The 18,457-nt window shown below is 32.0% G+C and overlaps 1 protein-coding gene across 2 annotated transcripts in view; it reads right to left on the minus strand.

The window, feature by feature from the left end:
* The window catches only part of Vps36 (vacuolar protein sorting 36), a 36,765-nt gene extending 24,106 nt beyond the window's left edge, over positions 1-12,659 (minus strand). For both annotated transcript variants that reach the window (XM_067273733.1, XM_067273734.1), the window contains exons 1-5: positions 12,499-12,659; positions 4,371-4,439; positions 3,559-3,629; positions 2,192-2,309; positions 2,006-2,074 (exon numbers count right to left, since the gene is read on the minus strand). In XM_067273733.1, the coding sequence (XP_067129834.1) occupies positions 2,006-2,074; positions 2,192-2,309; positions 3,559-3,629; positions 4,371-4,439; positions 12,499-12,591 (420 nt within the window). In that variant the 5' untranslated portion in view covers positions 12,592-12,659. The remainder of the gene's footprint in view (positions 1-2,005; positions 2,075-2,191; positions 2,310-3,558; positions 3,630-4,370; positions 4,440-12,498) is intronic.
* Positions 12,660-18,457: the final 5,798 nt, after the last annotated feature.

The following is an 18,457-nucleotide window of genomic DNA, read 5'->3' on the forward strand; positions in this document are numbered from 1 at the left end:
TTATAAGGGATCATCATCATTATTATTGTATGGGAGTATATAATTACTGTATATACTGTATTTATATAACTATGGCCTAAACTTTTTTTCATGTACAATTTAGCAGAAAGCATTGTTATTGTAATGCAGTTAATTCAATTTGGTAATATAGTAATAAATGTATTTTGCTCATGTCAAAAAATGTAAAAATTGGAGATAACAAAGAGTGCAATTTTTACAAGTACTGTACTGTAACTGAAATATTGTAAAAGCAATTTGTGGATAGGCAAATGTTTCACAAGTAGTCATGTACTTGGTCACAACTTTTCAAGTGCAAAAACTAAACATATGAATACACACAGTTACATATATAAATTATGCATACATTAATCTTCATTCTTAAAAAATTCTATTAAAAGCTTGTTACATTTGTGTAAAGTTTATATCATAAATAACTTCCTTTGAAGCTATATTAATTCATTTATTTTTGACAAGAAGTTACTTTCCAGTATCCCATTGATTCTCTTATTAAAAAAAAACTGGCTATTCAAATAGATGTTCTCTGGCATCATTGTCATTTCATCTCATGCAGCTCAAGTCCTTTTTCTGTGATTTTTAAATCTACAGTTGATTGCTGTTTGCTAATTTGCACTATGGCAGCACAAATCCTTTTACATAGTCTTTGTAGAACTTAATATATATTTTTGTAACAAATTGTGTCACTTACCATACACTTTAAGTGATATAATTGCCAGATGTAGACTTTCTCTCCCTGATTTTTCTTCATATTTCTTACTTTAATAATTTTTTTTTATAACTATTTTATATAATATATTTTTTCCTTTCTGTAATTTTCGTCTACATGTTTATAGAAGAACCACTCAAGATAGCTCTTATATCTACATCTCTATTTATTAACTTAGTAATTCTAGACATTCATTCTTTTACAATGTAACGAGTGCCTTGCCTCCCAGCAAGAAGTATCTTCACCTTGATTTTAGTAAATATAATAAAATAAAATAAAATTATATGTAAGAAAATATAACATATAAGGTTATGTAAAAATATCTTATATGTTAACACTTAAGTGTACCAACTAATGTTTTTTTTAACTGGTTTTGTACATCTTAGTCCTAATCTTTCTTAGATAGAAACCTTGTTTATATCGGCTCAACCAAGAGATCCTTGGGAATCAGAATATGCGAGCACAATGCGGATATTCTCCATGGGAGAAATTCTATGAGTCTCTCAACTTACGCGACCGATCCGGACATCAAAGCGGCCCTCAATCAAGCCAGGCTTATCATCACATCGCCTCGCCCTGAACACCTGAGGTGGTTGAAGGCTATCTCCATTTACAAACACAGCCGCGCCACCACCTGCATAAACTATAAAGAAGAACTCAATTTGTCCACCGCCTGGCAGACCCTGATCGACACAGACCTTTAATCGCCATCTACTCGCACCGTATGCGCATGTCCGATCAACCAGCTGCATCATGAAGCATTCGATTTCGATTTAAAAATAATTCGTTCCATTATTCGATCTGCATTCCTAGTTTTTTGACCATCTGAAAAAGAACTACCAAGTTCGAAAACGTTAACGACGATTTTTCATTTTGTGTCCAACACCGGCAAGAGGTTCCCGAAAGTGTGGTTTACATCCCCGGTGTTCCATGATTGTATGTAGATACTAATCTTTACTTATTTATCATATCATTTTTAACATTTTTGTATTTTATGATACTTTGTTTATTAAGTAATAGTTTTATCAATGATTTTTATTTCTGTTTATTGTTATTCTTAAGTTTACCCCTCGATTGTATTTTTAATGGGTCATTTATTGTACAGAGAAAGTCATATCTTGCTATACATTACTTCAGCTTATAAAATGAATAAATTTTTATATGATTTATATAAAAATATTTTTATCAATTTACAATTATTTCTTAAGTATTATACATTTGATATAATAATGTTTATAATCACAAATTACTTAAAACATAAAATAATTTAGATATTCATACCGATATTCCTACTAAAGGCACTTTTTCCCATTCTTTTTTTTCTAAAACTTCTGTTAAACTTTGAAAAAACTGTAAAATAAATAAATGTTGCTAATAGACTATTTATAAATTATGGTTTCAAAATAAAATTAATTATTACTATTTTATATCTTCATAAATTATCATAAACACTTACTGACTACTTACTTCTGATTCTCCTCCTTGTACAAAAGAAAATTTTACAAAATTAAATGGACTATATTTAACAGGCCCAAAAACCTTTTGATTTTCAGGAAGTTGACTTAAATGGATCACAATTTTTCCACTGTTTAAATAAATAATAGATTTAAAGTTAATGAAAATACTAAAATTAGCAGTAATAAACATAAAATATAACTAGTTTGTTTTAAAACAAGCTAAGAAATCTGATACTAATAATTTCAAATATTCAAATAACTGAAATAATGAAAGAATTAAAAAATAAAATCAATATATAAATAACTGGGAGAGTTCAAAAACAACCAATAAAATGCAGAATCAATAATAATAAAGCAATTAATTGTATGAACTTTTCAATATTAAAAAGTATTACTTGCATATTTATCAAAATAATTAGTCTTCTCAAAAGCATATAGGCTATTAGTGATTTAATTTATACAAAAATCAATCTCTACATGTATATAAGAAATTACTCTCACCTTTAGGAACTAATTGAGGCATTTTCATATCTTTTCATGAACATTGGAATATTCAATCATCACATTTTTGTAAAAAGATTTGAAAATGCCTTAACTAGTTAAAGAAGTTTAATGTAAATGAAATTATACATTAAAAAAGCTTCCATTAATATCATATTTTATAAAAAAAAGCTATGTAACAGATGTTTTATTTTAAAACTTTGATCGTGTATGAAAATTTAAAGGCATAATCACAGTTAATAAAATATCAATAAATTTTAACTGTTCCATTTACACAGCTGATGATAGCTTTAAGAAAGCAAAAAACAATTCTGTAAAAATACAGAATTTTTTCTTCATTTAGCTTCTTGTTTAGATTTGTAATAAATTATTACTTCAGCAACCAAATAGTGCTGTTTTTTCCCAAACTAACCACAACAACTTCTGTTAATCTTTTTTAGTACCTTTAACAAAATGCATTTCGGACTCATATCATCCTTCTTCAATTGTTATACAGTTGTTACATATTAAAATTTGATGTACAAACCAGATTATTAAATACACATTTGGCTTTCAAATTTTCGAATACATTATTAAAAGCAACAAGACACACACCATAAGATAAGCACACACAAAATATAAAACATACAAAATTTTTTGTTCTCTTAGAACAAAAAATTCTGTATGTTTTATATTTTAATCCAGAATGTTTTTTCTTATTTGTCTTGTAACAATAAAAAGCAATACTCAGGGACTTTGTTAGTTAAATCTTCAAATTTCAGTTTAACAACAGAAATTTTTATATCGCTGCTATTTAGAAAATAGACCTTAACTTATACATTTTAGTTAATTTAAATTAACAATTTAATATTAACTAAAATGTTCTGTTGACAATACCTTCTTGTCCATCCTCTATTTTCTTTCTCAGCAAAAACCACAAGAGATAAATGAAGAGATAATTCCTTTTCCTGAAACATTAATTTTTAATAATTAAAACTTTAATATTGATTTATTTTAAAATTTTAAATTCAGTAAATAAAAATTCAATATTTATTGTATTTATTATTTTTTAAATTTTCCAACATTTAAAATACATCTAGATGTCACTTTTAATGAATACTATCTTTTACTAATTCGTAAATTAATATTTTATATTTAAATATTTACAATTTAAACTTTTCTTTATAACATTTGTAGTTTTAAATTAATTTTTCAGTTTTTAAAAAGTTTAATTTATTATTAAACAATAAAAAAATATTTGAATTAAAAATTTAAATTTTCTTAAATAGTAATAGTGGTTAATCAATAGGAGTCATATCAATACAGAAAACATCACAAGAACACAAAAATTACTACAATAAATAGATAATGTCACAAAGAAAAACCTTTAAATAGTATTACAGGTATGTTTTTTTTAAATATAGCAGTTAATTTTTACTGTGAATATCTAAATAGATTGAAATTACTTATTAAGAGGCTCAGTTTTTTATTTCTTCATCTATCAAAAGATATACTGTAAATTATAATTCCATATAATTAGACCAATTAATACTTTTTAGAAAGTTTTGAACAAAGTCACCATTAGTCACTGTATGGAGATTCTCTTAATGCACTATTTTCAAAGAGAAAATTTATCATGTTAACCAAGTACTACCTGCGCAGCAAAAAATAATTGCTATAATATTTGAAAAATTTATCTAAATTCTTACCCGCTGATGATTATCCTTCCACAGAAATCGATGCGTAGTTAGTATTAATTCTCCATTATCAAAGTTAGTCTAATAGAATAAAAAAATAATTATTTCAAAGAATTAGTATTATTTTATTTTAAAAAGTTTAAATTATTAATATAAAATATGAAAAAATCTTAGAAGTACAATATTTTTAAAACGTCCAAATCCTATTTGCCTGTTTAAAATTCCAAATCCATTTCTTCTTCCTTTTTGTAAATACTAAAATAACGAATAAAATCTTAGTACATTATTTAAGAAACTTATTTCTATTTTTTTAAATAATTTAAGATGAATATGGTGCAAGATTTAACTTTTTGATTCACAATTTCCATCACAGCAATACAAAGTATTGAAATTTTGTATTCTTCCATAATGAATACAACTGTAAATTAGTATGTAAAATGTCTACAAGGACTTATTTTATTAACAGGACTTATTATACTGGTGACCTGGTTCAGCAAAATTTAAGAAAAACTAATAAAAAAAACAACAGTACCCATAAAAATAGAATCAACCAAAAAATATTTACATTACAGAAATGATAAAAAATATGAAATTACAAAAGAAAAAGGTGTAGTATATTCGTTTGATTGCAATTGTGAACATAAAAAAACATATATAGGAGAAACAAAACAAAAATTGAAAGTAAGGTTAAAAGAACATATTTGTGCCATAGGTAGTAATTATGCAAATTCAGCGGTAGCCGAGCATTGTAACACAACAGGATGAGAAATAGATTTGAATACCATTAAAATAAAGAAAAAAGAAAGAAATAATTATAAAAGACAATTGTATGAACATATTTATATAACAAGACAAAAGAACAAAATGAATAACAATAGGGGAAGAGAAATCCACCAATCATCAAAAGGTATCATCGACAAAGGAAATGAAGAATATATAAGGGAAACAACATAGTAATAAGATAATTGTTCAAGTTATAGTTGGTGTGGAATACGTAAGTTTTACAAATATTTATCTCATCTTTTTAATAAAATGGCTTATATTTATTGTCATTAGATGCAGGAATATTGGAAATACACTTGGATTTGTGACTATAAGGTCGGCACCACGTCGCCTTGTCAGGATGACACCAATATGTTGGATACAACTGCAATAACAATCTTTCATGAGCGAGCAGTTACGTATTAAAGGCAGCCAGATCAGATGATGACAACGTGAGAGATACGAGAGAGGTTCCTTTGGAAAATGCAGCAAACACCCATTAAAACAATAACAATCATCCATTTATTTAACTAATTATACAAAAAGATTAATACTTTATAATAAAGGTTTCGTCCACGATTTAACAAATTCACAATCTAGGTTGAGAGAGAGAGTTTACATCTAGATAAGTTGTATAGATACTTTAAAATTGCTGGATCGATGGAGCTCACTGGAAGCTGTTTTTTCTCTTTCCCTTTATCGCTTGAGGAGTTCTCCTTTTGAAGACATCACCTTTAAGGGGTTCACTTTTCCAAGGAGTTACTTTAGAGGCGTTCACTTTTCCAAGGTTAAGCTCTTTCCAAGGAGTTCACTGAAGTTAAAGCAGTTCACAGGAGAGGAAGGAGTTCCCTTTTCCAAGAAGTTATTTAGTTATTTTCTATAGATATTCACTCTAGGCCAAAGAGGGTTATGGAGGTATCCGCTCGAGGAGCAAGGCAAGGACAGACTTGTAGTCACAACCCCGATCATCATCCGACCTTCCTTTTTTGGGGGCTTACTTCGTGTTTTCTCCTGCTCTTTTTTTGGAAATGTTATAGATCATAGCCAATAGATGAATTTTGGTGGAAGTTCCGCGTGACACATTCGGAAGATGTGTCACCTTGTGAAGGAAGTAAATCCGGTGGGAAAACACAATCACATCCTTCCATCTTTTATTAATAGTTGGGAAAAAGTTTTTTCCTATAAAAATTTTCTCTGAAACAATTTGCCTTGTGGTTAATATAGATTTTAAATGTTAATAGCTTTTCCATATTCGTTATTTATAACCCTTTCTCTACATAAAAGGCTATAGAAAAACGCGAGAGAATATCTAGGCCAGGGGTGTCAAACTCAAACTGCTTAAGTGCTAAATTTTTTGTCTCGAGTATGACAGCAGGCCAGATGTTTTTAGCTTTTGTAGCCAAAACTTTTCTAAAAAGTAGCCGACTCAACAATTTTTTTAATAACCCAAGATTTCACAATAAAATTTAAAAAAACACCATTTGTAGTTTTTCAGCAATAACTTTAATCACAGGACAAACATTTTCGGCCAATTTACAGGCCTGAAGCAGGTTGTAAAATGATCTGAAAATAAGAATCGCAAGACTCAAAATACAAGCATAAACTGTAATTTACTAATATGTAGAAAACACGCGTTTTATGTGCAAAATAGTGAGAATCGTGCAATAAATGATCTTGCCAAAACGGACTTTAATTTAAAATTCAAAAGATGAAACAGAGAAAACATAACGTAAACAAGAAATTAAACACAAAAATAAATGAAATAAAATAAATATCTCTAAGTAATATAAATAAATAAAAAATAATAAAAATAATAAACAAAATTGTTGAACTCAAACGTAACATACTTAAACGTACAAAATATCACATTTTCTTTAGTATTAAGATAATAAAAAAATAAACAATAGCATTATTGAATTAATGTCGTGGGCCACAACTAATTGTCTCGTGGGCCATATCTTTGACATGCCTGATCTAGGCTCTCACAGATTTATCCTGTTAGTAAGTTTTAATTTCAATGTAATTGATAAAACAAGATATTGTAAGTTATTTTACTTTGTTTTAATGTCAGTTTTATGGTGAAAAATTTATAAATTGTAGTAATTTTTAATATTTTGATTCTAGAAATTTTTGGATGTAAACCTGCTGATGAGAGACAAACAGATCCAAAACACATTAGGGAAATTGAGGCCAAAGTTTTAAATGTGAAAACGTGTACGTTGGACGTTCAGCGCCGCTTTCCTGTAAACCTAGAAGTTTGACAATGAAATTTGGAATGTTGAGCTTGATTCCACTGACTTTCCAAACACCATTGTTAAACTTCTAGGCTTATAGGAAAGCGGCACTGAATGTCCAACTTACACATTTTCGCATTTAAAACTTCGGCCTCAACCTCGCTAAATTATATCATGTAAAAAGTGTTCAGGTGAAAAATAAAGACTGTTGTTTTCTGATTAGTTTTTCTTAAATTTTGCTGAACCAGGTCAATAGTATAATAAGTCCTGTTAACAAAATAAGTGCTTGTAGACATTTTACATACTAATCTATACAATAAGGACACAGAAGCATATGAATTAACAACTGTAAATTCTTTTATGTAGGATTTAAATAATATTTTTGTACTTACTGTTGACCAAACTAATATGTGAGATGGTCTGATAATGCTAATTGTCCATTGTATCTGAAGATGTCATAATTAACTACACAATGAACTTCATATAAGATGTAATAAGAGAGACAAACAGCTCACATTGTTCTAAATATGAGGAGAAAAACACTATAGTTTCAAGAAGAGTAAAACTGAAGTTGTTGATGCACTGTCTAGCAAATATCCCACACACCAACAATTATACTCCAACAGATGCCTTAGAATAAGCAGATTTGGTCAGTTACCAAAATGCATATCAAGTCAACAGTATATTATGATGTCTTTATTACTTATGAAATAATTTAAAATATGACTAGCTATGCATACATAGTTTCTTCTTTGAAAATTCTGCAGTAATTTTTAACAATAGAGAAATGTTTTAAAACATTTTGTGCTTCAGGGAGGTTCTGAAATAGTAATGCCTTAAAACATTTAGTGCATCAAAAGGTTAAATATATATTACTATATTTTTAAAATTATTATAAAAACATTCTTAGAAATTTAAACCATGCAGAATTAAAATTAAGAAATAAATTAAATAAAAATCTTCATAATTTTAGACAATAATTTGAAAATTTATTTAATGATGTTTTAATAAACAGTATAAATCTTGAAATAAATTTAATTTGAAATTTGCTATATTTTCTAGATATTATATTAGCTGATACATAAAATAACATTCAAAATAAAAATTCTATTAAATAAATTGTATTTCCTATTCTCCCATGCATCTAGATAAGATAAAAAAAGATTACTTAAAATTCTGTTGAAAAATCAACCAATAGTAAAAAAAGATAGAGGATGACTAATAAGATAGTGAAATCAATTAAAAGCCAGAACAGTGATTTGTCTAATCCCTGACTGAATTATAATTATGATAAAGCATATTTCTATCTAAACAAATTCTCTTTACAAGGAATTAAACAATCATAATCATAAGAAATGATCTAATAAGAAAAGATAGCCATTCTACTCTCTTATGGAAACATTTAGTTTAACCTTAAAACCTAAAAAAGTTTATACATAATAAAGTTCATTAAAATTTCAATATAGAGCTACCACTAGAAAAAGTTTCAAATAAACTACATAAAATCTATTAATGTTCTGATCATTAGTCTTGTGTCTCTTAATGTCCATAACACATTCTGTGAAGTATGGTATTATGCAGTTTGGACAGTGTGTGAACGCTAAATTACAGTAGAGAGTCGTTAATCCGAATCAATTGGGGACTGGAGTTGTTCAAATTAGTGATTTGTTCAGATAACCGATTATGTACGAAAAAATATATTAACCTGTCCAATGTTCAAATTTTTCTCTGTTGCTTGTCGCTTCATGTTGAATTTTTGTCAATTTTAAGCCTAACAAAAATTTTTATAATAATCAAGGCTATTGTATCATTAAAAATTATTTCTTTATTTTGTACAAACAAAATAAATATATTGAAGAATATAAAAACATGAAAATTATACTTTAGAAGTAAATCTAGTATCAAAAACGTTCGATTCAGCATGACACAGTCAGACTGAAAATCGTTCGGATTACCGGGGTTTGGATTAACGACTCTCTACTGTATATGCATTTTAGCAAAGCTATATGAGATGCTGTAGTGTACCTGTATTGACTAAAGAGTCAAGAAACTGTACACACCTTAACTTAATATTAAAATGCTTATTATGTAATTAATCCTGTGAGTCAATTTTTTGTTATATAATATTTATCTATTAACATCGTAGAACCATGTCTTTCTTGTCAGTTTCTTTTTGTAATTTATGATGAATTAATCCTCTAAGACGCTAGGATTTCTATACATCCATTTATTTAATCCTGTTTATTCTTTTTCAAAATGTAACATGCAAATATGGATATTGTGAAAAGATACAGTATAGGCATTAAACAAATGTTAAGCAAAAATATACTATAAGAAGAAATCCATTATCTTTGTGTTGCAAAATAAAGCTTTCTTAAGGAATTGATGTAGTCTAAAGACATTGTTTAATATAATTTTAAAATGAAAAAAATAGTGGTGTAATATTGTCTACTAAAGTCAACCAAGGAGGGGTGGAAAACCCAAAGTGCCTATTGACAGATAGATGTAAAAGGTAAACAGGATTAAATAAATGGATGTGCAAAAAGTCTGATGCCTTAGAAGATCACTTCATTGTAAGTTATAAAAAGATATAATATTTATTTATAAAATAAGAAAAAAATAGTAGTCCAAGAGTCAGGTGTTATCAAAGAATGTGTTATTGTAAAAGTAATGACATGTTGACCAGATTAGAGTCGTTCACAGTCTATTGTTCGCTTATAGTACAGAGGAACTTCAAGCTAAATGAACGAGTTAATGTACGCATATCAAAGTTTGGACATTATTTTCACTTTGAGTTTCAAAGTAGCCATATTTCAAACTAACCAAATTCCATAACATATAAATATCTATATTCCCAGTCATGACAAATAGTACAGTTTGAACTAATGAGATTTCAAACTATCCACATTAATTAATTAAAAAAAATTGTTGTTACATTCTTCTTTCTCATTTGAGATACTCCTTCATCTTCATTCTCTATTGATACAAACACTTTGAAACACACTAACTCCATAAATGATCTCGGTATAATTTTTGATGTTAAAGCTCATGTTGAAAGGTCACATTGATAAAATAGTAAAATCTCTAGCCATAAATCATGGAATCCTTTGGTGATTTTGTAAACCTATCTCCTTGAATAATGTACAACATACTACTTTTTCACTAACTTCCAAACACTTGTTGATTATGGTTTATTGATTTGGGCCACAGCCACCTTCTTCCTTTTAAACAAAATTTCTAAAGAATTCAATAAAAAGTCTATTTAACATTAAACTCTCCAATCTACCTTGTACTCATTGTCTGAATGCTGCCAGGTCCAGATTGGGTCTTACCATATTTCAAGTGAACATTAAATATTTTGAAGAATTACTTTACCATACTTTAATGGTTATATCCAGTTGAATTAGCATTGCTTAAGAATACCTTAGCAGAACTTGTGCCATTTATCATTGGACATATACGACATGAAGATTTTACTCATATTAAATACATCTGTAATGCATTCTTTATATTTTTTAATGATTTAATTTCACTTTCACTTGTTTACATATTTGTTTATTTGGGAAGAAAATCTTACTTATTTTTTGTCTCTAGTTCAAAAGTAGGGTATCATTGAACTCGTCTCAGTCCCTAGTTCAAATATATACTCAAAGTCTCAAAATTCCATAGGGAGTAATCTATACAACAGCCAAAAATAAATTATGAGATAACTAAATTAAAAATAGAAATTTTGGAATAATCTCCCTAAAAATGTCAGCTTCAAATATATTAGGTAAAAAAGAAATTTGTATTCTTTGAGAGTTAACAACATAAATAAGAATATTTCAATATTTTGACTCAAAGTTTACAACAGAGATTTTTATATGAGTTTCACTGTGAAACATTATTATAACCTCTAAAAAATTAAAAGTCAGAAAGTTATACCTAAAAATTTTGAAAAAAGACAAAACTGGAACTGTTTTATTTTATTTTAAACAAATATAAAATTTATTTTGACAGAAAATTCTTAGGTTTTTACCTATACACATTATATTATTCGATTAAATTGACCCCGTAGATAATCTAACAATCTAGTCGATCAATCAATGTCTGAATTATTATCGCACAAAACAACCATTTATATTCATAGCCATTTAATGATTCAATATATCAAAAATAAAATTAGTTATATTACATTGTAAGGAGTAATAAATACAAATTTCCTATCAAGTAATTTCTGTTCGTATACAAATTTAAAGTATTTTGAAGATGAGGTGTTCTCTAAAGTATTTAATAAGATCTTTTACCAGGAATCCTATTTTTATTTTTAAGAATATTTCTATTTTTTTTTTAAGAAAATTCTTGTTTAATTCTAAATTAAACAAGAATTTGTTTCTATCAATAATTCTAATAATTTAATTCTAAATTAAACAAGAAATTTCCTTATTTGAGATATATATATATATAAATTAACATGCTCTTTCTAATCTCAATTTTAAAATGGTAAGATACAAATATCACTTCAAATCAGACAATTACATCTCTGAATGGAACCTTACCAAAACTGTAGACCATAGGAGCAAAAAAGTCAAAAGAACCATACCTCTACATGCAACTCTTCACGAGACATCCCCAAAGTCAGCCTACTTCCAGTTCACATGCAATCAAGAGTTGCGTCGCTCTTCTAAGACTATCGTGTTTAACTATTTAGCCTAGGCGACTATACCAGCTACAAGTAGCCCACTTGACCACTTACGGAGTACTGGATGTTATATAGTTTTGGGTGCATGGGGGCACCGAGGTGCAAGTGATAGCAAACATCGACACAGAGCTCAGAGAATAGGCGATAGCATCGGTACATAGTAAATTCTGATTTTTGGAGGAAAATATCTCACGAAGGGTTGCACGTACAGGTATGGTTCCTTTGACCTTTTTGTTCCTATCAATAAGCTCTGTTAAGGTCCCAACCGTCTTGTTTGAAGCTTGAATTGATCCTTTTTATGTACTACTTAATTTTCAACCTTTCATTTCTCCTAGCAACAATAAGAATAGAAGAGAAAATCTTATCAGTAATGTATTTTCAATGATAATCTCTACAGAGGAAACAAAATTAGTTTTTTTGACTAGTCTAAATAGTGGAGTTTTAAAAAATATTTTAGAATTACTTTTTCGTCACCGTCGTATATTCTTATATGATTCTGTCGCGTGATTTCTCTTTCGCTTTGGGAAATATCTCCTTCCCAAACAAATCTATTCATTTCTGGTTCGGATCCAATTCACACGATAAAAATCATAAATTACGTACGAACCAAAACAACAATGTGATAAGCGCCCTCTGGTAAAATGAATTATTTTTTCAGTTTGATTTTTAAATTAATCAAATATGTATATTTTAAAAATTGTTTTAAATGTCTGTAGTATATTTAATTGTCGTATTTATTTATTAAATATGTTTCAAAATATCAAGAAAAACTTTTTATGAAAGAATGTATTGATTGTTTGCTATTGTTTGATTCTCATTTGTAATTGCTCTTTCCAAAATGATAAAATATGTACTGTATATTTTCGTCACACCACGGTTAGAATCCGTTTCCCCAATTCCCAGTGCTATTGTTTTATCCGATACTATAGCTTTTTAGCTCTTTCCACCCTGTGGACACTAAGAAAATTCTTTAGAAAGCTCTTTTATGAGTTCGCCTGGACCCAAAATGGAGTGACCGGGTGGTGAGGGACGAAACCCGATAAATCCTGACACACCATCTCCTGAAAGATTCTAGTGTTTTTCGATCCATTCAAATTCGATTCCGAATCTCCCACAACAATAGACTACCATCCCGCTCGGCCATCCAACCATCCAGTGGCGCATCCAGGAGATCGAAGGACTCTGCCACCCTCCAAAAAAAGAAAAAAAAGAAAAAATTACTAGAAAATTTTCCAAAAATCTTTTCTGAATTTAAATTAATCTTTTGTATTTATATCGTGTCGTGTCTTTATTTTTATATTATTTATGAATTAGCAGACACATAAGACGAGAATTCTATTGAATTCCGTATTAAAAAATTTTTTCCGTTCAACTCAACTCCCCCAAGATTAAATTCTAAGTGCGCTACTGCCACTGGATCCACGAACCGCCTCTAAATAAAGTCGCTTTTAAAAACTTCTGTAGCTTCTGAAATAAGTAATTAAGAATTTAAATATATTTTTACCTAACAATTACTTGTTTGTACGATTTAATTTATAAATCAATTCACCTCTACATTGTAAGCGTTGTGTGCATTAATTGAATAATATTGTCAAATAAAATAGCATCTAAACAATGACGAGACAATGTAAATATTATAAAAATTCTATCTTTATTTTATTTTACTTTTGTTTATTATACAGTCAATTACTTTCATAACCGAATCAATGAAAAATATATTTATTGATAGTTTATAGTTAATCAGTGATCTTCACATTGCATACAGTTAGTTTGTCATAAATCGGAATGTCATCATTTACTAGTCAGTCCACAATCAGTGCGTCTTTATCCTTTAGTCACTATCGGTATGTCCATAATAGCTGTGTCATTATACGTTAGTCAATTCATAGATGGCAGGTTTTGAGCCAGGATGTCTCTCACAGGGCCGGATTTACATAAGGGCATTTGGGGCTTGTGCCCAGGGCCCCCACAAAATAGGGGCCTCCACAAAATAGGGGCCCCCACAAAACTAAAAAAAATTTATTTTAAACATAATTTTTTTTTCTATTACCGCGACAGCCTAGTGTGGCCTAATCATGAGGGCAACAGGCAGAGAAAACCAAACTCGGAAAAAACCTATGAAACATCGGAAAATTTTGGGAAAAAATTTCACATAGGTATTTTTCAGTTAAATTGAAATCATTAGTTTTACACAATAAAATATATGTATGTTTACAATAACCTTATTTTTAAATGAAATTTACAACTTCCTAGTTCAAATCTAATTGAAAGTACAGTATTTTGTGTAAATTTTCTAAATCATCAAATTTGCCTACTCTTAAAGGGGGGACCCCCACCGAATTTGTGCCCAGGGCCCCTGGATTGGTAAATCCGGCCCTGGTCTCTCAGATTGGTGCAAAATACATTTGGAATTATAATGTCAGTCCAGTAGATATAAGTCACAATCGGTGTCAGAAGTGTCATAAGTTGGATTTTTTTAAATGATGATTGCCGAAATACAGAATTTTATAAATTTTGAAATAATCACGAAAAGAATCAATTGTATGAAAAAATAAAGAAAAAACGAATGAAAACGACAAACACAAACAGAAAACAACAACGATGACGATGAATATGTACAGATGAAACGATGATAATGATATTTACAGATGAACTATGTACAGTTATATACAGCAGATCTGGTCTGCAAATTCGAACTTCTCCACAGGGACGGAGTTCTGTCATGGAATTGCAACAATTAATTTATTTCGGAATACAGTAGAGCGTCGATAAGTGGAACCAATTGGGGACTGGGGTCCTTCCAGTTATTGATTTGTTCCAGTTTCCGACTTTGTACGAAAAAATACATTAACCTGTCCGATGTTCAAATTTTTCTCCGTCGCGTATCGCTTCCTGTTGAATTTTTCTCCGTTGCGTGTCGCTTCGTGTTAAATTTTCGTCGATTTTAAGCCTAACGAAAATTTTTATAATAATCATCGAGGCTATCGTATCGTTAAAAATTATTTCTGCATTTTGTACAAACAAAATAAATATATTAAAGAATATAAAAAACATGAAAATTATACTTTAGAAGTAAATTTAGTATCAAAAACATTCGATTCAGCACGACACAGTCCGACTGAAAATCGTTCCACTTTCCGGCCATTCCACTTACCGGCGTTCCACTTATCGACGCTCTACTGTAATTGGTAAAGATACAGTACAATAAATAAGCTAAACATACATGCCAAAAGAAGATTCTGAAAAGTTTTTTCAATCTAGGGAATTTTCCCCTCTTTGGTGCATGTTCCTTTCATTTGTAGTGTTTTTACTGCTATTAATTTTGCTTCTCGTCACTCCGCGCGATTAAAAACGAATGAGACGAACAGTAACAAAACTACGTTTATTTTCTGCTCGCGTAACAGTTACATGACTCGACGATGTGGCTAACAAAAGGCAACTGGCTGACCAAAAGGTCCCACAGGGTGAGTCCGGTCCCGTTCCAGGAAGTAATAACTCTTACCACCTGGGGTTCGTTACGACTGTTAAGATGTGGAGAGTGACGTTCCCCACTTCTATTAATTTTGCTTCTCGTCACTCCGCGCGATTAAAAACGAATGAGACGAACAGTAACAAAACTACGTTTATTTTCTGCTCGCGTAACAGTTACATGACTCGACGATGTGGCTAACAAAAGGCAACTGGCTGACCAAAAGGTCCCACAGGGTGAGTCCGGTCCCGTTCCAGGAAGTAATAACTCTTACCACCTGGGGTTCGTTACGACTGTTAAGATGTGGAGAGTGACGTTCCCCACAGAGTATCCCCCAGTGAGGGACGAGCGATAGAACTGATGTCGAACGAATCGCTTAACGTTACATTATGGTGACTAGTCTTTTAGGAAAATGAACATGACGGCCTGATCTCGTGGTAACAGTTTGATCTTTTTTGGAGGTCGTTTCCAGTTTTTTGTTATTCGCTGTTGCAGATGAAGATGGTGTCTGTGATGGTCTTGATTGGACGGGTTTTATACTAGATTTCTGAAGTGGTTCGTCCTGTAAGATATACGCTGGTTTTACTCTGTCAATTGAGACGGTGGATTTGCGACCTTGGATGTCAATTACTAGTGTTTTGTCGTGTTTTTCTAGCACTTTGTATGGGCCTGAGTAAGGTTGACGAAGAGGAGGTCGGTTTGCGTCGAATCTTAAGAAAATATGTGTACACTCTTTTAGTTCTGGATGAATGAAAATTTTCTCTGTGGAATGAGCGGAAGTTGCTAACGGTTTCAGATTGGCCATGTGGGTTTTTAGTTGGCTGACAAAAGATTCGCAAGAAATTCGTGGGGTGTCGGGGCTAATGATGTCAGCTGGTAATTTTAACGGGGTACCATATAACAGTTCAGCTACTGTTGCGCCTATATCGGCTTTAAGTGCTGAACGAATTCCCAGGAGGACTACCGGAAGGGCGTCGGTCCATTTGGAGGATTCGTGTGCCATTAGCGATGCCTTCAGGTGTCTATGTAATCGTTCTATTAAACCGTTTGATCGGGGATGGTATGCTGCCGAATGGATGCGATTGGTGCCGAGAAGTCTGGTCAGTTCTCGGAAGAGGTTCGATTCGAACTGACGTCCTTGATCGGTGGTGATCGTAGTAGGGCATCCGAATCTTGCGATCCAACCTGAGAAAAAGGCTCGGCATACCGTCTCAGCAGATATGTCGGCAATTGGGATGACCTCTGGCCATCTGGTAAAACGGTCGATCACTGTAAGGCAGTAGTGTTTCCCGTCAGCTGGCGGAAGTGGTCCTATCAGATCCATGTGAAGATGGGAAAATCTTGCTTCCGGAAGTGTAAACTTTCCTATCGGTGTCCAGGCGTGGCGGTGAATTTTCGATTTCTGGCAGGGGATGCAATGTCGTGCCCACTGACGGATGTCCTTCCGCATGCCCGGCCAAACATAACGGCTCGAAATTAGCTTAGTGGTTGCTGTTGCTCCTGGATGAGAAAGTCCATGTAGATGGTCGAAAATGGTTCGTCGGAGATTATGCGGCACGAAGGGGCGAGGTGTTCCGGATGATGTGTCACAGTATAGGTCGATTTCGTTAGGTGGAAAGGATTTCGGCTCTAATTTGAGCGACATAGGATCCTTTAACAATTGATGAAGTTCCGAATCTGTAGCTTGCGTTGTGGCTAGCTCTCGGAAGTCTACAGGAGAAGCAGAGGTGATCGAATCTATCTCGATGCGGGAGAGCGCGTCTGCTATCGTGTTAGCTGTGCCCGGAATATGACGTATATCCGTAGAGAATTGGGATATAAAATCGAGATGCCGCATTTGTCGTGGTGAACATTTATCTGGTTTTTGTTTGAAGGCATATATGAGCGGTTTTTGATCCGTGTAGATCGTGAATTCACGGCCTTCTAGCATGTGGCGAAATCGTTTTATTGATGTGTATATTGCCAATAGTTCTCTGTCGTAAGCTGACCAGTTGCGTTGATTTGGTGCCAGTTTCGCTGAGATAAAGGCGATGGGTTCCCATTTCCTGTTGTATTGCATCAGTGCTCCTCCAACCGCTACGTCTGACGCATCTACCCATATGCATAGTTTAGCTCCGGGTAGTGGATGGTGGAGAAGTGTGGCTTTGGACAGTGCTTCCTTAGCTGATACGAAGGATTGTTCTGCCGCTTCTGACCATTGCAGAGATCGTGATTCTGCTTTCCGAGTGAGTGACGTACGTTTCCCGTTCTTTTTTCCTTCTAGTAGCTGCACTAGCGGGGCGAGGGTGTGCGCCGCTCGAGGGATGCATCTCCTGTAGAAATTTATTACGCCTAAGAATCGTCTAAGTTGAGTGAGAGACGAAGGTTTGGGAAATTCTCGGATGGCTCTGACTCTATCAGGGAGTGGTTCCAGACCCTTTCCCGAGACCTTGAATCCGAGAAATTCGATTAATGGTACGCCGAAGGTGCATTTCGACGGATTTATGGTTAACCCATATTCTTGGAGGCGTTGGAATAAGTCGCGAAGATGCGAGATGTGTTCTTCCTGGGAGCGTGACGCTATTAATATGTCATCGACGAAAGCATATGCAAAGGGGAGTCCTCTGGTTACTTCGTCGATGAACCGTTGAAATGTTGCGGATGCGTTGCACAATCCGAATTGCATCCTGGTACTCTCGAAGAGACCAAACGGTGTCGTTATAGCTGTTTTGTGCACGTGCGGTGGGTAGATGGGTATTTGATGATAGGCCTTGATTAAGTCTATGTGAGAGAAGATTTGTGTTCCGTGCAGTTCCGATGTGAAATCTGCGATGTTTGGAACGCTGTATCTGTCCTTTATGGTTTGTGCGTTTAGAGCACGATAATCTCCCACGGGTCGCCAATCTGAACTGTTTTTCTTGGTGACCATGTGGAGTGGTGATGCGTAATTGCTTTTTGATGTTCGCATATGGCC

This window comes from Centruroides vittatus, unplaced genomic scaffold (assembly GCF_030686945.1).
Source record: "Centruroides vittatus isolate TY-2023 unplaced genomic scaffold, ASM3068694v2 contig_487, whole genome shotgun sequence".
Lineage (NCBI taxonomy): Eukaryota > Metazoa > Arthropoda > Arachnida > Scorpiones > Buthidae > Centruroides > Centruroides vittatus.